The following is a 21,964-nucleotide window of genomic DNA, read 5'->3' as shown; positions in this document are numbered from 1 at the left end:
CCGACTTTCAATTAGTTGGAAATGTTTATTTAAAATGCACAGTAAATCATTTAGGCATTGAAAATTCTTAAAATCATTTATTACATTTAAATGTGAAATGAGCACAATCAAGGTGAGTCAAAACTACAAGGTGCAAGTGTTCACATGGATTCATAATGCCAGTGAAACTCACTGTACTGAAACCTTCCCCACCAAACAATTCAGGCTATTTACGGCGCTTTCAACCCAACTCTGTGCTACTCATGATGTTTTAGGAGCTGAGCTTTAGCATCCAAAGGAAGTCTTTCAGCTCCAAATGTAATGCATGCACAACCTGCAGAACACTTTAAGAAAGGGGACAGGAAGTAGACGGGGAACAGTGAGGAGGAGGGGCAGCTCACTCACCTGCTCACCCAGGTTTGACGTGTCCTGTTATCAGTGCATTGTGGCAGATGCACAGCAGCAGCAGAGGCTCCCAGATTTGATGATCTTTTAACAGCACAGCAGCAGTCAGCCGGAGACCGGGATGATCCTGCAACAGGTCAGATTCACCTTCATTTTCCAAAGTTTTCCTCCCTGTTTTTCTCTTCCATGGCTTCGTTTCCTTTCCTTATGTATGAACTATAAAGGACACATGCTCCTCAGAAACACAGGAGCACGCTCACTTGCTGTAATACTTGAATATTTGAACTGAATCTTTGTCATATTTTTTGTTTTCTAGTAAAATGTTACCTTTCATCACTTGATAAAAAACAACACTCTTACCAATATGTAACACGGCAGCTTTGTGGTTTCTGTTGTAGTCAGAGTATAGTGTAGCTCTGCCAGTGGTTTAGGTAAAACACATGACTTTACTGATGTCAGAGACAATCGTAACTGATTCTGTGAAACAGAAAGAGCTTGGTTAACGGTAATGAAAAAAGAGATTTGTCAAGCGTAGCTGGATTAAGGAGCTTAACAAAGACAGTATGAAAAATGTTATGAGACATAAAAACATGAAAGACCAGCAGAATAACTCCCAGCAGGATAAGCAGCACAGGGCAGAAAGCTTCTTTGTGGAGCATCTCATGAATATGCACTCGGAGAAAGTGAGTCTGCATTCATTCATGAAGTAAAACAGCTGGTGAATGTTATAGGATGTCTTGATGCTCAATCATCCGGGTAAGTAAATCTCCAGAAGTGGATTCTGTTCATCTCGACGTTTTCAGTGGGAGAAACGTTTCGTCATCATCCAGGTGACCAGCTGACAATCTTATAAACTGTTCCTTCAGTGGGCTGGTGTCAGTCACTATGAAAATGTTTATAAGGCTGGAAACCTGCAGCTGAGACTGAAGACGTCACCTGATGATGATGAAACGTTTCTCCCACTGAGAACATCCAGATGAACAGAATCAACTTTTGGAGATGGACCTTCTTTCTTTGAGGGGACAACACAGATCTCCCAAAATACAAAACAACTTTGTCTCATGGTAACTGGATAAACAAGCCTTTCTTTACAGCTTCAGATTGTTTATCTTCAGCATCCACGTTACTGTTTGTTGTTTTCTTTAACAGCCTAAAATGAGGAACTGGTTTGATTTATTTAATAACTTATTTATTAATAATATAAGAAAATCCTACAGAATCGTATTAATACAGTGGTACGAAAACCGATCTTTTAAAAAGTAAAGGACTGTTTCTTATATAACACGTTTCTACTCTGAGCACTCAAAGCACTTTCTCTATGTTCATGCCTGGTCTCATCTCTGTTGTCCTCCCCTGTTAGGTCAGTCTAGTCTTCATGTTGCTTTTTACCCTGTGTCTCTGTGTGTTGCTCTCTCCTGCCTTAATCGCTCGCTTAATATCACTTTATATCACTTTATATCACTTTATATCACTTTATATCACTCCTCTAGTCTGTAGCTTTCTGTTTTCATGCATCCTCGCTGTTCCATGCCCCACGTACTGACTCGTTTAATCCCTTGTTCAGCATGTTGCTCCTGCTGTTGCCTGTACTTAGTCTGCGTCTCTGTGTGTTTTGCATACTTCCTGTTTTACTTTGACAGTCACTTGTTCTGTGTGTACTATAATCAGCTGTGCTTCCCCCATCTCATCCGTTGATTGTATTACCCTGGTGTTTCCTCTCTGCCCTATTCCCATCCATCTTCTACTTGTATCCTTGATCTCGTTCTTTCGGTCACTGCCCACAGCTCGGGACCACAGGTGAGGGTAGGGATGTGGATCGACCGGTAAATTGAGAGCTTTGCTTTTACCGTCAGCTCCCTCTTCACCACGACGGACCGGTGCAGCGTCGCATCACTGCAGCTGCAGCACCTGTCGATCTCCCGGTGCCTTCTCCCGTTACTCGTGAACAAGACGCCGAGATACTTAAACTGCTCCACTTGGGGCAGGACCTGCCCTATTGCCCTATCATGTATAGTGTCTGCGTCTCCCTGTGTCGGGCGTCTCGTTCTCCATCTATTCCTGGCTGTGTGTGCTGCCTATCCGTTTGGTTCATAGATTTTATACTTCTTGTATTTTGTAATCAGAAATAAATCTGTGTTTTGAGTTAGTCCTGCCTCTGAGAGGCTGCAGTTTGGGTGCCCAAGCCTGCCTGCTTCACACGGCCTTTGACATTGTGGGTTGAGCAGCTTTTAACTATCTGGGTTGCTCCCATCAAAAACTTCCTTGACAATCCCCAACACCTCATTCTGTGACTGACTCTTTTTGGTATTGTTTTCTGAGTCGACCTCCCTGGACGTGGCTGCAGGAGGAAAATTGAGACGGATAATCTGAACGGTAACAAAAGAGCCCAGAAAGACTTCTGGAGAGATTCAAGGTGAACTTCATGCTCGAGGAACATCAGTGTCAGATCACACCATCCATCGTTGTTTGAGCCAAAGTGGACTACATGGGAGACGACCAAGGAGGACACTATTACTGGAAACAAACAATAAAAAAGCCAGACTGGAATATGCCAACCTACATGTTGACAAGCCACAAAGCTTCTGAGAGAAAGTCCTGTGGAAGGATGAGACAGAAATGGCACGTCGGGTCTATGTTCACAGACTGCATCTGGCACAGTGTCTTGAATCTGTGCAGGTACAATGAAATCTCAATGGATTCTAGAGAGAAATGTGCTGGCCAGTGTCAGAAAGCTTGGTCTCAGTCATGGGTCTTACAACAGGACAATGACCCAAAACAGAGCGAAAACCCCCAAGAATGGCTGAGAGGAAAACATTGGACTATTCTAAAGTGGCCTTCTATGAGACCTGACCTCAATCCTATTGAGCATCTTTGGAAGGAGCGGAAACATGCCGTCTGGAAAAGGCGCCCTTCAAACCGGAAACAACTGGAGCAGTTTGCTCACGAAGAGTGGGCCAGAATACCTGCTGAGGTGCAGAAGTCTCATTGACAGCTACAGGAATCGTTTGATTGCAGCAGGTTGTGCAACAAAATATGAAGTTGTGGGAACCATCCTTTTTGTCCAGGCCTGTTCTATGCATTTATTTTGTAAGTAATTCTGTTGAAGCACTGTAGCAATGCTCACAGCTACGACTAGTGACACAGCTATTCAGGTGAAAGAGATTAGACAGGTTCCTCCGGCTTATCTCTCTACACATCTGAGGGAGGGCAAAAGGACTTTACATACAGCCTTTTATGATTTAAGTTATATAGAGTGACAAACCAGAGTTTATCTGTACAGTGTGTGATTTTGCTAATAGCTAATTATTCTTAAATCTAATCAGAATAGGATAGAATAAATGGTAAAGGGCCTGTATTTGCATAGCGCTTTAGATAGAATAGATCTAATCAAAAGGTAATCAATAAAGTTAGAATCACCACAATGAAATGTTTCTGATACCAGAGTTCTGATATTTTGTCTGTGTGTGTGAATGCAAACAAACGCTGTTGTGACAGCGATGTTCACTGTTCTGATGGTGTATATGTATCAATCTATCAATCGTTTGTTGTAAGATTCAGATAATTATTTATTAAAGCGAGACATTTTAAATGAGAATAAGAAAGAAAAGTATTTCTCTGTGGCCCCCTCTCCCTGTTAATGCCCTACCTGCCCACCTGGCAACACTTTGCTAGATCCGCCCCTGCACAGTTACCAGCTGTCAGCTGCTTAGAAAAGGATCCTGGTGTTATTTGTCTCTCAGAAACAGTTCATAACTTCAACTCATCCATGTCACCTAAAAGGTAAACCTGTTTCTCCATCACCTGTTCAGCTCTGATGATTCAGTAAGGACATCTCCTGGTTTCATCTTCATGTTTCCCTCTCACCAGATAACCAAACCATCATGACCAGCAGCTTTACAGCTGTGGCTCCAGCAAACATCAGCTGATACTAGAAATTAATATTAAATAAATTCTAACAACAGCTGATCAAGCTTAAACGTGCCGCTGCTGTTTAGCGCGACATCCCCTGGTTTCCTGTTTCTGGCGCAAAGTGATAAACAAACAAGAGAGCCGATCAGCTGATCATTGATCAGTTTCATGATTGAAGTAGAAACAGGAGAGGGAGGGGAGAGGATGAGAGAAGAAGAAACAGCTGAAAGCATAAAGACACAGAATAACTCCAGCTTTGTGTCTTTTTTTATTGTAGCTGAAGTCCGGGACAAACTGCTTTCCTTTTCACCTCAACACGAAACGCGTAATATTTTCTCTCAATGTGGGACAATTCTGTTTTTTACGGGATGGTTGGAAACTCTACTAACTAACTAATAAAGAGAAACCGTATATTCATGTCAAGTATATAAATATATGACTACGCTGAAAAAAATCATTTGAATCTATATGTGATTGAGCTAATGAGAGCTGTTTGTTTAAGATCAGCGAGTGACTTGAAGATTATTCCACTGCTTTAATAAACTGCTGGTTACCACTCGTAACATTGTAGCAAATTCTTGTTTTTTCTGGCATGGCTTGTTTTACCTGCATGGGGAGCTCCTTTCACTGCATGTTGTTTACAGCAGTGTTTTACAAATGCAAGCACCACACCTCAAATCAAGTCCAGGCCTTTTATCTGCTTAATTGACAACGACATAACAAAGGAGCTGCCCACACCTGCCCATAAAATGGCCTTTGAGTCAACTGTCCAGTTAATTTTCATCCCTTTAAAAAGAGGCCCAAACCGCTGATCCAATTCAAATGTGGATGAACGCTGAGAGTCTGCACATTATGTCCATGAGAAATGTAACCAGAGTAATAAGATGATTTAAATGAAGTAATCTCTGACCTGGTAGGTGAAAACTCAGAGAGAGGGAGGGTAATAGGGTGTGGCTGGACATCAGGTGACTGGATGTCAATAAAGTTGATGCCAGATGTCATCTCGGCACATGTGATGTCTAGAAAGGACGTCTAAGAGTGACTTGAAGGCATATTTTACAGTCAGAGCTGTTCTCCTTTTCTTGCACTGACTGCTGTGTTTTGCCCTTTAGATGGCAGAGTGACCACACAACAAATGGCTTCCACAGGAAATGGCCTCCGTAAGTCAGCTCATGTCTTGTTTATGCCTGCTGTGGTGGGGTAACTTTGTTTGATTAATAAGTATATGTTCCTCTCCCCCCTTGACCTTTTTCCTGTGTGTGCACTGGAACATCTGATTCATTTTAAACAGTTCATTATAGCATCATTCTCGTCACTCTAGTTTTAGAAACATAATCAAAGAACACAAATGACACAAATGTGAGCAGAATATCTGCTTAATATTTGATTCACAGATGAAACAAACTAAATCTTATTTTGTTAAACTGACTTAAATGAAATGTTCTTTTTTTTTAATTCACATTTAAGATGCATATTAGTCTTTTTTGTTTAGCATATCTATTCAGTAGTAGATGTCTAGACAGTGTCATGTGTGATGGACCTTCACATTAGCCTGTCAGAAACTTGAAATTAAAATTAAACATGGCATGTTTGCATTTAAATTTCTTCGAACCATGCTTTATTTTTTATTTGTGATGACTGTCTCTTTTACACAGGTAGTCAGGGGGATGATAACCTCCAGGCCATGCTGGTGGGGGCGATGATGAGGAAAATTAAGTCTCGTAACTGGAAGAAGCAGCGATATTTCAAGCTGGAGGATGACTTCATGACCATCTGGTACCAGTCTAAGAAGACTGGCAATGTCCGCTCCACATGTAAGAGAACAGTTATAATCAAAGAACCAAAATGACCTAACAGACCCTTTCCAACAGTGGGCGTTTTAAATACAAGTATATGTGTGTGCGGGTCACAAGTTCTTGGCATTAAGCATGCTGACAATCTGGCACAATCTGGGTAATACACGGGTTTGAAACCATTTTCTCACTGCTTTCCTGTCTGTTGTGTACAGAGATGGGCAGTAACGCGTTACTGTAATCCGATTACTTTTTTCAAGTAACGAGTAAAGTAAGGGATTACTATTGCAAAAACGGTAATTAGATTACCGTTACTTTCCCGTAGGAACGCTGCGTTACTGCGTTACTAAAACCGTGATTTTTTTGCGAGAATGTCTCATGACAGTGACGTAAGCGAGTGCGACGTTCGTGACAACAGCTGTGTGCAGATCAACAATGGATCATATATCGAGTGCAGAGAGAGTATGAGCGTGCAGCGTTTAAAGCGTGGAAGTACTGACCTTACTTTGAGTTTGATTCCATAAAAAGTGACAAAAACATTAGTGTCCGTTGTGCGTGGGAAGAAAACTTCTTTTTACAGCGAAAAAAACCCTAAACTTCCAAACAAGCACCGAGTAGCTACGACGTAATGGGAAACTCACAGAGAAACTCGCGGATTCTTCCACTGACCGCTGCACACCTGCACCAGGGTAACCCTCCGCCTACCCCACTCCTGCTTTACAGGTGAAAATAGAGCAACAGGACCGCTAGTCTTTGACTTTATTTATTTTCTGCTGTGTTTTACTTGCATCTATTTGAAAGACTGAGTGTAAACACAAAAAATATTTTATTTTATGTGCTGGAATGTGCAGAAAATAGGTTTAAATGTTAAACAAATTTCTTCCAGTCAGAGAATGTTGCAGATAATTAAATTTTTGCTTGATGCATAAAGTTAAAAGATTAAAACTAATAAAACAAGTTTAAAAAGAGACTTTTCCATTTGATTACATTTTGTATGATGATTATGCAGAAAAAGTAGAATTGGGCTGAAAGATCTATCACTTTATCACCTATTCAGGTTGTAAATCGTGTTTTTAAAAAGTAACTAAGTAACTAATTACTTTTGAAAATAAGTAATCAGTAAAGTAACTGGATTACTTTTTTGGGGAAGTAATCAGTAATTAGTTACTGATTACTTTTTCAAGTAACTTGCCCAACACTGGTTGTGTACATGTCATCCATGCATCCACCATGCCAAATTTTCATCGTTTTCACCAAACAGGATTTGATTTTCATCGATTGTTCATTTTGCTGTTTTACTTTTTGATTGTTTTTGTCTTTTCTATGTTTTCTCTAGTTTTTGTTTTGTTTAAAATAATATGATATTTGCAAAATTTCATGTGAGCAATATTTATTTATTTATTTATTTTTTGGGGTTTTTTGTTGCTTCATTTTCATATCTAAAACCTCCTAAATCCCATTTTCTTTGTTCCTAGTTTCTGTGAATGATGTGGAAGCAGTTCGAGAGGGGCACCAGAGTGAGGTCCTCCTCAGTATTGCAGATGAGTTCCCACCCGACAGATGCTTCACATTGGTCTTTCGCGGTCGCAGGGGCAATTTGGACCTGGTGGCCGAGTCAGCTGAGGAAGCACAGTCCTGGATATGGGGCATGAGGAAACTGATTGAGAATGTGGAAAACATGGGTGAGAGGGAGAAACTCGATCAGTATCCTTCACTCAGTGTACATACATATGCGGTCAACCTAACTATATATAAAGAATTTGTGTTGGGTGTACATTACATCACATTACATTTTTCAGTAATACAGTAATGTAATGAGTTACTGTACTAAACTCAGTAATCTTATAATCACATTTGCATGTCAGATAGAGTTTCTAAATGAAGGTGTTTATTATTAAGGTGGAAAACTCCAAACCTGCATGGAAGTGATGGTGTGAAGTGATTGCCCCTAAACCTAATAACTGGTTGGGCCACCCTTAGCAGCAACAACTGCAATCAAGTGTTTGCAGTAACTGGCAATGAGTCTTTTACAGCGTGATGCAGACATTTTGGCACACTCATCTTTGTAGAATTACCAAAGTCTTCATTTGGTTTTTCTTGAGCCATTCAGAGGTGGACTTGCTGGATCATTGTTCTGCTGTAGAACCCAAGTGCACTTCAGCTTGAGGTCATGAACAGATGACCGGACATCCTCCTTTAGGATGTTTTATTTGAGAGCAGAATTCATGGTTTCATTTACCACAGAAAGTTTTCCACGTCCTGAGGCAGCAAAACAGCCCCAGACCTCACTACCATCACCATTTTTTACTGTTAATATGATGTTCATTTTCTTAAAAGGTGTGTTACAACTGTGTTACTTTTACCCCAGATATAATGGGGACAAACACCTTCCAAAAAGTTCTGCTTTTGTCTCATCAGTCCAGAGAATATATTCCCAAAAGTCTTGTGGATCATCAAGATGTTTTCTGGCAAAATTGAGGTGAGCCTTTAATGTCCTTATTGGTCAGCAGTAGTTTCTCCTTGACCTGCTCTGACTGCTGCTTTTGATACAGTAGACCAGGGGTCCCCAACTCCAGGCCTTGAGGGCCGGTGTCCTGCAGTTTTTAGATGTATCCATGATCCAACACAGCTGATTCAAATGGCTACATGACCTCCTCAACATGTCTTGAAGTTCTCCAGAGGCCTGGTATTGAACTAATCATTTGATTCAGGTGTGTAGACCCAGGGTGAGATCTAAAACCTGCAGGACACCAGCCCTCGAGGCCTGGAGTTGGGGACTCCTGCAGTAGACCATCTCATGTCCCATTTATATACCATGTGGGCATCAAAGGTACAGCTTTTGAGTGGTTCAGGAGAGAACTTTCTCAGTCCACTTTGGTGACTCTGTATCTTCCTCAGCCTCTCTGACATGTGGTGTCCCACAAGGAGTCCTTCAGGTGCCTTTTGGCAAGCTGGGACAGGTGACCTGTTTCAAACTTATGATTCTTTCTGACAGTCTTGTCATCGCCATAGTATTATTCATATACTCAAGAGTACTACTCCATTTCTCTTCATATTTACACCATGGAATTACTTGAATCCACCTTCAATGCTCCCTGCTTTGCTTTACCTGTACTACTACATTGTCACACATAAGATCCCAAACTTATTTTTGTATTTATACCTTCATGCAATTTGCACATCTCTCTTACAAATTATCAGTCTTACTTTTACTGTTTTTAACTAACTTCATTTCTACCTTTCTTTAATTTTTATCACCATCCATCCATCCATCCATCTTCTTCTGCTTATCTGGGCCCAGGTCAGGGGGGCAGCAGCCTAAAAAGAGAAGCCACCTCCTCCAAGAGATATAATCCCTCCAGCATGTCCTGGGTTTGCCCCGGGGCTTTCTCCGGGTCAGACATGCCCACCCAGGAGGCATCCTTTTCAAATGCCCAAACCACCTTTTCAATGTAGAGGAGCAGCAGCTCTACTTTGAGCCCCTCACAGATGGCTGAACTCCTCCTCCTATATCCTATCTCTAAGGGAGAGATCAGCCAAGCTCCTTTCTGCCACTTGTATCCATGTTCTCGTTCTTTCGGTCACTGCCCACAGCTCATGACCATAGGTGAGGGTAGGGACATAGATCGACAGGTAAATTGAGAGCTTCGCTTTTACACTCAGTGCTCTCCTTACCACGATGGACCAGTACAGCGTCTGCATCACTGCAGCCGCACCACCAATCCATCGCCTGCTCCTGTCACTCGTGAACAAGACCCCCAGATACTGACCCGGAGTGGGGACCCTTTTCCAGCTGAGGACCATGGCCTAAAAATCACAAACAGAATCGGTGACATAGGGCAGCCCTGGCGGAGTCCATCAACCACCTGAAATGAGTCTGACTTATTGCCGGCCATGTGGACCAAGCTCTTGCAACAGTTGTGTAAGGATTGAATGGCAACGCATACTCCTGAAGCACCTCCCGCAGGACACTCTGAGGGACATGGTTGAATGCCTTCCCCAAATCCACAAACAACATTTAAACTGGTTGGGCAAACTCCTGTGCACCCTCAAGTATCCTCAAGAGGATAAAGAGCTGATCCAGTGTTCCACGGCCAGGACAAAAAACACATTGTTCCTCCTGTATCCAAGGACTTTCCCCACCACCACACCAGTCTGCCGATCCAGATGTACCGCCCCTGAGCTCCACACAACACTGAAGAGGCATGTCAACCAAGACAGCCCTACAACATCCAGATCATTTAGGAACTCATCCACCCAAAGGGCCGTGCCACCAAGGAGTTGTTTAACTACCTTAGTGACTTTACCCCTGGAGATAAGCGAGTTGACCCCCTCGTTCCCAGACTCCACCTCCACGGAAGATGTGCCAGTGGGATTAAGGAGGTCCTCAAAATATTCCTTCCTACAATTTTCCTACAAATTTCTCAGAATTTTGCCAGAATCTCTTCAAGGCAGTCCAAAATTCTTTTCCATGGCTTCTCCAAGCTCCTCCCACACCCAAGTTTTTGCTTCAACCACTGCCTGAGCCACGTTCCGCTTGGCCTGTCAGTATCTATCAGCTGTCTCCAAAGTACCACAGGCTAGCCAAGCCTTCTTCAGCCTGGTGGCTCCCTTCACCTCTGGTGTCCACCATTTGGTTCGGGGGTTACCACCACGACAGACACCAACCACCTTGTGGCCGCAGCTCAGTGCAGTGGCTTAAGCAATAGAGGTACTGTACACACACACACATATATATATATATATTAGGGGTGCAACGATACTCGTATCGATATTGAACCGTTCGATACAGTGCTTTCGGTTCGGTGCGCATATGTATGAACAATACAAAATGTTTAATTTATTTGATCAACTTTCCTTCTGACGATGCTTTCTGTGTTGAGCGCTCAGTGGATCTGCGCTCGACAGTGCAGCCTAGGCGGAGTAGTCGAACACAGATTCACTGAGCGCAGGGCAAGCTAGCGAGACAGAAGCTAAGCTCGTTGCAACATGGCAAATTGAACCTCCCCCACCCTCATTCAGATCTGGCCTTTGGAACTATTTTGGTCTTCATGTGACGTATGACCCTGAAGGTAAGCGCGTCATGGACAAAAGTAAAACAGTATGTCGGATGTGCCACGCAATGCTCAATTACATTGGTGGGAACTAGTGTGTTAGCGCAGTTAGCTCGCTAACGTGTTGGCCGTCCAGCCCCACGCACGGGGCGATCCGCGGTAGCTCGTTAACGGAGATTTGCCGTGTTGTGGCGTTAACGTCATTTCAGATTAACGCTGACAGCACTAGTGGGAACACAACGAATATGACTGCACATTTACTCCGACATCATCCTAGTGCAAAGACAAGTGGAAGCAGACAAAAACAACAAGCACGCATGCTACAAACTTTACCCGAGTCATTTAGACAGCCGTTAGCACAGACGTTCCCAAAGTGTGGGGCCCGCCCCCTAGGGGGGGCGCAGAGCCATTGCAGGGGGGGCGCGGCATGAAAAGGGAAAAAAAAAACAAAAAACGCTTGGACACTGCTAGCACGGGCGCCCACACAAACGCAAAGCAGGAGATGAAGCATAGCTGAATATGTTTCCAAACCAACTTCATTCTAAGCCAAAGACTAGAAAATATGGTGAAGCAAATCTGCCCTTTGGTTTCACCTGCACAAGTGCCAAGGTAGGTCTCCCTGCAGGATTGGTTTTCCCTTTGTTGGGAGCAGCGCTGGGCTGTTTAAATCACGGACAAACAGTATCCCACATTCTTGATTTGTAGTTCACCAACACTTGTTGTAATGACTAACTACTCCTGACATTTTGGAGATGTTAGCTCTTTATACAGTAAGGTTACAGCGGGATACAAATAACATCAGGCTGATCCTGCCACGATTTGTTCCCCCGGTTCAAATCACGGACAAACAGCATCCTACAGTTATTTATGTTTTTGAACCCATTTTGCAGAGGGATTCGAAACGCCGTTTACGTGTGGATGAAACAGCTGCGTTTTCAAAAATACCCGTGTAGGTGTGGACGTAGCGTAAAAGACTTAGTAGTTTATTTTTTTACTACCTGTAATTTATTGCAGATTACTTGTATTTGCTTAATTGTTTACTAAATGTTTGAGGTGTGAAATCAACCACAATGGAGCAAAATATGGGTGTGTGTGGTTGGAGGATGTGTTCGTGCGTGTGCGCGCGAGGGGGGGGGCGCGAACATTTTTCTTGTAAAACAAGGGGGGCCCAGCAAAAAAGGTTTGGGAACCACTGCGTTAGCACATGATCCTCCTTATGGGGACCTGATATGTTTAATATGCTGCTGAGAATATAGCCCAGAAGAAGCGTATAGTATAGCTTTTATTTTGGAAAGAGACATTTCTCTGTAATAAACTCTCTTTTCCAAAGATGAGTGATTTCTCGGTCAGATAGATTTATTTTTATTACTTTGTTGTTCCAGCAACATTAAATTTAAAAACTGTACTTTTGAGTTTAAATATATATTTATAATTTTAATAAATGACAAATTAAAAAAGGCATGAACATTTTTTTGTATCGAAAAAATATTGAACCGTGACACCAAAGTATCGAACCGAACCGTGAATTTTGTGTATCGTTGCACCCCTAATATATATATATATATATATATATATATATATATATATATATATACATACTGCACTGTCATAGTATAAGCCCTTACCAGGCCCCTGTGACTCTTTTAATTGTGGTGTTTATTGTGATTTTACTATTTTTATTCTTTGTCATGATGCTGTTAGGCAACAATGTCCCTTGTGAGATCAATAAGGTATCTGTCTGTCTATCTATACAGTGACCATTGTACCATTACTGTAGCAAAACAAAGTTTTATTAGAAAGTTCCTTGATTGTTGTACTCAGATGGATTGGTGAATGGTTCAAAAAGGCAGACAAGAACAATGATGGCAGGATGAACTTTAAGGAAGTGCAAGACCTGCTGAAGATGATGAATGTGGACATGAATGAACATCATGCTCACCACCTTTTTACAGTGAGACACCTGTACTAAATGTGTATACTAACAAAGTATACACATTCATGTGATTTAAATATTCAGTATTAAGGTTGTTTGGGTTCTGTTGTAATGTTCTTGGTACTAGGATTAGGAGATTATTAAATCCAGTTCTTTGTATTCTTCAACGGCCAAGAAAGACACGGCTCAAAGTGGTCTACCTCAAAGATCTTTAATTTGACATATGGAGACTCAGCACACACAGCAACGCCAGCTCAAGTCTCAGGCAAAAACAGGAAGCTTGGTTATTTATATACTTCATCTAGACGTCACACACACTTTCGATCAAACACTCTTAGTTTCACTTTCTGCCTGCAGCTCCTATTTTTGCAAAAGCATGCAGTTTCCTGTCAGCCTGCGACCTAGTTTTACACTGAAGTCTGGGCCTCTCATAAAACAATCTAATCAGCAAATAAGCATTAAGAATATATATTTATTTCTCAACAAGATCTTACACTTTGCATCTGTCCACCTCACTACAGTACACATTTTTTGCCTCTTGTCTCAGATGGCTGATAAGTCCCAATCAGGTACCCTGGAGAATGATGAGTTTGTGCTCTTCTACAAGATGTTGACTCAGCGAGAGGATGTACTGAAGGTATTTCAGGAATACTCTGTTGATGGTCAGAAGCTATCCCAAAGCAACCTGGAGGACTTCCTTAGAGAGGAACAGCTTGAGGGGGATGATATCCAACTGCATGCTAAGCAGCTCATTGAGTGCTATGAACCCTCGGACAAAGGTGCACACATTGTAAAGAATACATCTTGATGTTTTGTTTGAATATAATTTTTATGACATTAGGATCAGTCTATTCCCTCATGAGATTTTATGATACAGTTAGCATATTACGTTAAAAGACATTGACACCATCTCACTGTCGTTCCAGCCAAGCGCATGAATGCCATGACATTTGATGGCTTTTTGATGTACCTCGGCTCAGCTGAAGGCTCCATTTTTAACCCACAGCGGAGGGGGATCTTTCAGGACATGACTCAGCCACTCTGTCATTATTTCATCTCATCGTCCCACAACACCTACCTGATGGAGGACCAGCTCAGAGGACAAAGCAGTGTGGAGGGATACATCAGGTAGCAGTACTGGCTTAAAATTACCATGCTTTGATCAAATTCACCCCAACTTTCTTCTAAAATATGTTGCACATGAATTCAATTCAATTCAATTCAATTCAATTTTATTTATATAGCGCCAAATCACAACAAATGTCGCCTCAAGGCGCTTCATAGATACAGAGAAAAGCCCAACAATCATATGACCCCCTATGAGCAAGCACTTTGGCGACAGTGGAAAGGAAAAACTCCCTGAAGACCTGGAGTAGCTAGTGAACCACTCCTAACAAGCTTGTCTGCAATATGCTAGCTTGTCCAGAGATACTTCTAAAGAGTAGTACCTTGAAAGAGTAGGGGTTTGTAAAATTGCACAGTAAGCCAAAACATGGTTGCTCACAGCTAATTCATCAGGTTGAGATTTATCAGTTCGTATTCGTAGTCCAAAGTTGGATTATCATCAATTTTGATCATTTTGGTTTGCTTAAGTCATGCACAAGTAAATACTGGACTAGATCATTAATAATTAAATGCTTTCCTTTGTCATCGTTTTTGTATATTTGTAATATTCTTCTTATGTATTTCATGCATGTATTATTTTAAGACAGGTGGGGATTATGTCTCCACCCCCGCCTCTTCATCATTAATGATCTAGGCCAGTATTTGCTTGGGCGTGACTTAACCAATTAACCAATACCAACCTGTTATATGTCAGCTGATTTATCTATGAAGATGTGATTGGTTCATTTGGATTTTTTTCTGTTTTCTGAAGCACACTTTTACTATGTGTTACTATGACCGTGATGAAGGCCACAAGCCGAACCGTGTTGGTCAGTCAAAAAAATTGTTTCTCTTTCCTTTAAGTGTGCTGTCTTTAAGTGTGCTCTGCCACTAAGAGTACACCTTGGGTGGTTCAGTGGAGTACAGCTTGTTTTTTTTTCTCTCTGGCATACCTCTTTAAGCAGCTGGCCAAGGCTGTGAGTCTTTGGTTGGGAGTTTCCAAGGCTTCAGTTATGAACAGCACTTTTTAGGTACCTCTTTTACCATCGCACCTTTCTATAGCTCCGATAGTTGGCTAACTTCCCTCCATTATCTTGGCTTCTTGTCTCCTTCTCCATGGAGGGCACTTCTTCTTGTAGCTGTTCATTTTGGAGCCAGGCCACATCTTCTAGTAGACCTTCAGAGGGTCTTGGTAACTGGACACTTGCTACGGAGAGTCCAGGTTTCTGTTGGAGAACTTGTTCCCTTGGTGCTCAGAAAATAACCGAAAACTGAACATCCTTTCGCGGGTAATGGGAAGTACAGACTCAGTCGTGAAGCTCTGGATGCAAAGCAGACAGTGAGTTTATTTACATTCCCAAAAAAACGGTCTTAAACATGAAAAGAAGGGCAATAGTCCAACAGTGCTTTTCTCCAAATTCCCAGTGGTGGTGCAGGTGAGTCTCCCCAGTGGTAATCCTAGCAAGATTCTTCTCTCCAACCCTCTTCCCCGTACTTTTCCTCCTAAAAGACAAGCGACAACAACAGATGAGCAGGTTAGCCAGCTAAAGCTACATCACCAACAACGAGCACACTTTACTTACGAGTACAATCCAGCGTTGACTGCCATCCGGACACACCGTTACCTCATCCCAACATGGGGGCTTATTAGTGACAGCTGGGTTGAAGATTAGGTACAGGTGTGTCGGCTGCTGAGCGGAGACACTTCCAGGTCAGGCGTCGCCACACTCTCACTCTCCCGGAAGCAGACCCAGAGGGCGGGGAAAAGGAAAAAAAGGGAGAAAGACACACACACACAAGCAGGTCGTCCAGGGAGGACCCGAAACAACTTATCATGACCTTTGGGAGGCGCAGGCAGGTCCACTCCCCACCTTACAGATGGAGAATGGCTCCACAAACACCATCACCCCGGTAAACAAGGCCCAGCAACGCATTCACTTCCTCTGTGTCCTCAGGGAGAATAACCTGTACTGGAAGATGCAACTGGCCTTCTACGACTCCTCAATGGAAAGCGTTCTCTCCTACTGCTATGGTGTTTGGTACACAGGGGTCAAACACTATCAGCAAACACTTTCCTCGCCCACCCCTGCCCACCCACCTCATCAATATGAGCCATGGTCTGAGTAACTCTCATCACTAAGGCCAATCACACACAGACTCTACTCAGACTAAGTCCTTCGCTCTACTTTCAAGCACTTTGCAACCTGTTCTCCGATGTGTTCCTTTTCTATTGTATGCCTTTCTCTTGTTTTTAATAGATTCGTCTTGATTGTATATATTTCTCCTGTTTGATATTTATACCTGCTGTCTTGCTATTTATATTTTATTCATCCACAGTTGGTGTGGAGCACCCATAATTTCATTTTACATGTACAATGGAAATAAAGGGCAATTCTATTCTATTCTATTTACGACACTTAAAACAGAGCAAAGTGGCTTAATGCTTCCCACAACGTCTACTTTTTAAATTTAGTAAGTAAGTAGACATTGATGTAATTGATTTCAGAATTTTTTTCTCAATCAATCAATCAATCAATCAATCAATCAATGTTTATTTCTATAGCACATTTAAAAAGGACCAGTGTCCATAAAAGTGCTTCACACAAGTGAATGCGGGTTACAACAAACGACAACAAAAACAGTTACAGTTATGTAGCACAAATGCAGACCAGGTGGAAGTCCGAACTAATTTGCTTAGAAGGCTAGATTAAACAAGTGAGTTTTTAAGCGCGATTTAAACGATTGTATAGGTTCTGATGTGCGAATATCGATTGGAGGATCGATACTCTAGTCTTTCGTCGGAGCCTTGGTTGCACTAAGAGCAGTTGGTTAGAGGATCTAAATGCTCTTATGGGGCCATACAAGTCGATGAGGTCAGTGAAGTAACTTGGTGCCAGGTTATTTAAAATTCTAAAAGTGTACAAAAGGATTTTAAGAACGATGAGGTATTTGATGGGGAGCCAGTGTAGATTGGCTAGAACAGGGGTGATGTGATCATGCCTTCTGGAGCCAGTTAAGAGGTGTGCTGCGGCATTTTGAACTAATTGCAAGTGTTGGAGGAGAGAGAATTGGAGGCCAAAATATAGCGAGTTGCAATAGTCCAATCTGGAACTAATGAAGGTGTGGATAAGCTTTTCAAAGTCTTTATGTGGAATATAAGTCTTTGCCTTGGAAATTTGGCATAGCTGGTAAAAACTTGTTTTTGCAACTGTGGGCACTCGCTTGTCTAACTAGACAAGCTTTTCTAACTGGAAAACATTCTTATCACTATACTCCACTGAGTTTAATAAAATAAAGAGAGGGCCTTGACCTCATATTATTTTTAAGTGATTATTTCTCATCCATTAAATGTATCAATGAAAATATTAGAATAATACAAGGGATACCATGAAGGATTTGCTAATAGTCTTATTTTGGAAATCAATATTCAATTCCATTTTATTTATACAGTGCCAAATCACAACAACAGTCGCCTCAAGGTGCTTTATATTGCACAGTAGATCGTACAATAATAGATACAGAGACAAACCCAACAATCATATGACCCCAATGAGCAGCACTTTGGTGACAGTGGGAAGGAAAAACTCCCTTTTAACAGGAAGAAACCTCAAGCAGAACCAGGCTCAGGGAGGGGCGGGGCCATCTGCTGCGATTGGTTGGGGTGAGAGAAGGAAGACAGGATGAAGACGAAGATAAATCAGTTAGTACAGTCACTTTGCACTAAGACTTGTAGCACTGCCGTATGCTAATGAGGAACAAAACAATACCATAGATGTAACAATACTGAAATTGTTACTTTACAGAATTGCTAGCTGACCAGATGCTGGGGCAGAGGAAGCATGTTCACTGCAGACCAAGAAACCCATTTGGTCAATATGGCGATTGCAAATAATTCCAACAGATTTTAGGTACATAATACTTTGTTAGGTTTATTATTTTCATTTCACATGTAAAGCACATGTATAGATTCATTCCAACCCGCTCTCATTCCCAACAGCCTGCTGTCCTTCCCAATGCATAAAATGCAGACGACTTTGCACTCCCAACGCCTAAAATAGCGACGATTTGTCACAATCGTCGGTATATAATGCGTTGGGATTAGAACCTGTTGCCAGGGTCTCAATCAGATTCAGGGCAGCACTTTCACTAGGCCCCTCTAAAGTGTTCAGTGTGTTTTTCTTAAGCCGAGATCAACTGTGCTTTGAATCACTGTCCTGCTGCCGAACCCAAGTGTCCTTCAGCTTGAGGTCACAAACAGATGGCTGAACATCCTCCTTCAGGATGTTTTGCTAGAAGGGAGAATTCATGGTTTCATTTACCACAGCAGGTTTTCCAGGTCCTGGCAGGCAGCAAAAGAGCCCCAGACCAACACACTACCACCACCATATTTTACTGTTGGTATGATGTTCATCTTCTGAAATGCTGTGTTACTTTTACACTGGATGTCGATATGGGACACACACCTTCCAAAAAGTTAAACTTTTGTCTCGTCAGCTCAGAGTATATTCCCAAAGGACTTGGGGATCATCAAGATATTTTCAGGCATAACTGAGATGAGTCTTTGTCTTTGCTCAGCGGTGGTTTTTGAACTCTGCCATGAAGGATCTCTTTCTCATGGTGGAGTCACGAACACTGACCTCAACCAAGCGAGGCATTCGGGTCTTTGGATGTTTCTCTTGGGTCTTTCTAACATCTTCATCGCTGTACTAGATTTTGAGGATCTTTTGGCCTACTCTACTTTGTCAGACAGATCCTATTTAAGTGATTTCTGGATTGAGAACAGGTGGTGGCAGTAATCAGGTCTCGGTGTGGCTAGAGAAATTGAACTCGGCTTTCCAAAGATACGATACACCACCATTAATTTATGTTATAACAGGGGGGTGCAATGATTTTTTCACACAGGACCCTGTCAGAAAGTCAGTAGAAGCAATACAGAATCCAGAATGTGTGAATAAAAGGCAGACAGGGTCGAGTGAGTTTAGGCAGGGTGGTCTGGGTGGAGAGAAGTGTTAGGGATGATGTGTGACACAGGGATAGAAGCAAGAGTGAAAGGGAAGGTGTACAAGATCATAGTGGCACTGACAAAAAGACAGGATGGTAAGCTGGAGGTGGCAGAGTTGACAATGATAACATTTTCATTTTAAAAAATGAGTATATTAGAGGGATAGTTCATGTAGAGGAGTTTGGAGACAAAGTTAGAGAAGCAAAGTTGAAATGGTTTGTGCAGAGGACAGATGGTGGATATATTAGACAAAGGATTATGATTATGGATCTGCTTGGAAGGGGGAACACAGGAAGACCTCAGAGGTTCAGGGATGTAGTGAAGGACATATAAAGGGTTGGTGTGACAGTGGAGGATACTAAAAATAAAGTGACATGGAGGCAGATGATCCACTGTAGGAGCAATCGAAGGAAGAAGAAGAAGAAGATGAAGGATATAATCATGGCCATTGTATTTTTTACCTTTCTGTGAACCAGAACAGAATCAATAATAAAGGAAAGATTGTATTTGTCCTTGTTCTTCAGGGCTCTGAATCGTGGCTGCCGATGTGTTGAAGTAGACTGCTGGGATGGTGCCAATGGAGAGCCCATTGTATATCATGGACACACTTTCACCTCCAAGATACTTTTCAAGGATGTGGTTAGTGCAGTTGGAAACTATGCCTTCAAGGTAGGATCACCTGAGTGGGTTATTTTACATTTTTATAAGGGAATAGCAGTGTTTTGGTTGATGGCTGTCCTACAGCTTAAGCAGAATGCTTTGCCTAAAACCTCTGCTCCCTGAGGATATCACACCCCCATGTGTCCTGGCAAAAGCAGCGTGTGCAAAGCAGACACTGTCCCATGCATGATGGCGTCTTTGTATGCAAGGCTGCTGAACTCTATACGCATGGGTTGTTGAATTTACATGAAAGGAATCTAATTCCAAATTTCATATTTGTTGGAAACTCAATATTGCCCATCCATCTGCTGGTCTGACAGCCAGGCAGGCACAACCCGAGATGATGTGCAGACATTTAAGTTTTCTGTTATCATACAGTGTTGTGAAAAAGTGTCTTTCCAATTCCTGATTTCCAATTTCTTTACATGCTTGTCATATTTAAATGTTTTAGATAATCAAGTAAATTTAAATTTTAGATAAAGATAACACAAGTACACACAAACTGTAGTTTCTAAATGAGGGTATTTATTATTAAGAGGAAAGAAAACAAATCTGCATGGCCCTGGGACCTGCCTGACAAAGTGGGGTAGACCAATAGAACCTTTAAAAGCCAGACATCATGCTGTGATCCAAGGAAATTCAGGAATTAATATGAAACACATTTATGGAGATCTCTCAGTCTGGAAAACCATTACATGGCTTTATTATGGCCTTATAAGGCCACTTTTAAAGCTGTGGGAGTACAGTGAACCACATTGAGAGCCATTATCCACAAATGGCGAAAACACAGAACCTTTCCAGGAGTGGCAGACCAAAACTACCCCAACAGCACAGCGATGACTCATCCAAGAGGTCACAAAGACCCCAGAACAACATCCAAACAAGGCCTTAGCTGCCTCAGTTAAGGTCAGTGTTCATGACTCCACCATAAGAAAGAGACTGAGCAAAAATGGCGTGCATAGCAGAGTGTCATGGTCCTGGGTTTTGACCCAGTGTTTGCATTTGAAGACTTTTGAATCTTGGTTATTCATTATTGTCGTATTCCTAGGGTATATTTCCTAGTTCAGTTTGCTTATGTGTTTGAGATTTTCTGATTGTGTTTATCCCTTGTGGTTCTGGTCTAGTTCCCTGAGTGTTTTCCTTTCCCTTTTTCCTGTATGTCAGTCTTGTTCTCATTTGCCACAGTCTTTGTCTCTGTGTTCTGTCTTTAGCGCACTCCTTAGTCTCCATAGCCTGTTGTGTCTTTCGCTCCCTCTCTCTTTGTTTCTTAGCCATGACTCTGTTTTGTCTCCCTTACCTGTTCCCATGTTACTCTCCTTATATTTCATCCTTTGTCTCCTCTGTCTGTTATGACCTGTGTTACCACCTGTTGCCCATCCTCTCGTTATCCAGTGTATTTAAGTCCTCAGTTTGTATTTGCTCCTCATCACATCATCAGTCTTCATGTAGTCCTCGGGTCATGTTACCCTTGTGCTGTATGCTCCATGCTTTGCTTTCTAGTGTCTAGCTACTATGCCAAGAGTTTAGTGTTTTGTATTTTTAGTTTGTAGTTATCGGCAATAAAGCTGCTTAAGGTCAGGTTTTGTCCTGCATTTGGGTCCTCATCCTGGCTGCCACACAGCCAGACCTTGACACAGAGTTCCAAGACAAAGACCACTGCTGAGCAAAAGGAACTTAAAGGCTAGTCTCAGTTTTCCCAGAAAACATCTTGATGATGCCCAAGACTTTTGGGAAAATATTCTGAGGAATAATGAGAAGAAAAGTTGAACTTATTGGAAGGCATGTGTCCCATTACATCTGGCATAAAAGTAACACAGCTGTAAACACATTGTCAGAAAAGGAACATCATACCAACAGTAAAATATGGTGGTGGTAGTGTGTTGGTCTGGGGCTGTTTCCCTGCCTCAGGACCTGGAAAACCTGCTGTGGTAAATGGAACCATGTAATTCTGCTGTGTAGCAAAACATCCTGAAGGAGAACGTCCATCCATCTGTTTGTGACCTGAAGCTAATGTGCACTTGGGTTTGGCTCTGGATTCAAAATGGACAAGCAAATCTACCTGAATGGCTTAAGAAAAACAAATGAAGATATTGGAGTAAACTAGTCAAAGTCCTGACCTGAATCC

At 42.1% G+C, this 21,964-nt stretch overlaps 1 protein-coding gene across 1 annotated transcript in view; it reads left to right on the top strand.

The window, feature by feature from the left end:
- The first annotated feature begins 49 nt into the window (after positions 1 to 49).
- The window catches only part of plcd4a (phospholipase C, delta 4a), a 41,145-nt gene continuing 19,230 nt past the window's right edge, over positions 50 to 21,964 (top strand). The window contains exons 1-8 of the mRNA XM_085151669.1: positions 50 to 520; positions 5,406 to 5,453; positions 5,949 to 6,107; positions 7,562 to 7,790; positions 12,962 to 13,091; positions 13,621 to 13,852; positions 14,000 to 14,201; positions 19,704 to 19,848. Coding sequence (XP_085007795.1) covers positions 5,429 to 5,453; positions 5,949 to 6,107; positions 7,562 to 7,790; positions 12,962 to 13,091; positions 13,621 to 13,852; positions 14,000 to 14,201; positions 19,704 to 19,848 — 1,122 coding nt within the window. The 5' untranslated portion in view covers positions 50 to 520; positions 5,406 to 5,428. The remainder of the gene's footprint in view (positions 521 to 5,405; positions 5,454 to 5,948; positions 6,108 to 7,561; positions 7,791 to 12,961; positions 13,092 to 13,620; positions 13,853 to 13,999; positions 14,202 to 19,703; positions 19,849 to 21,964) is intronic.

Source organism: Neolamprologus multifasciatus, chromosome 23 (assembly GCF_963576455.1).
Source record: "Neolamprologus multifasciatus chromosome 23, fNeoMul1.2, whole genome shotgun sequence".
NCBI classification, from domain to species: Eukaryota; Metazoa; Chordata; class Actinopteri; order Cichliformes; family Cichlidae; genus Neolamprologus; species Neolamprologus multifasciatus.
Note: the sequence above shows the minus strand (reverse complement) of the source record. Positions and strands in the feature narration are given on the sequence as shown.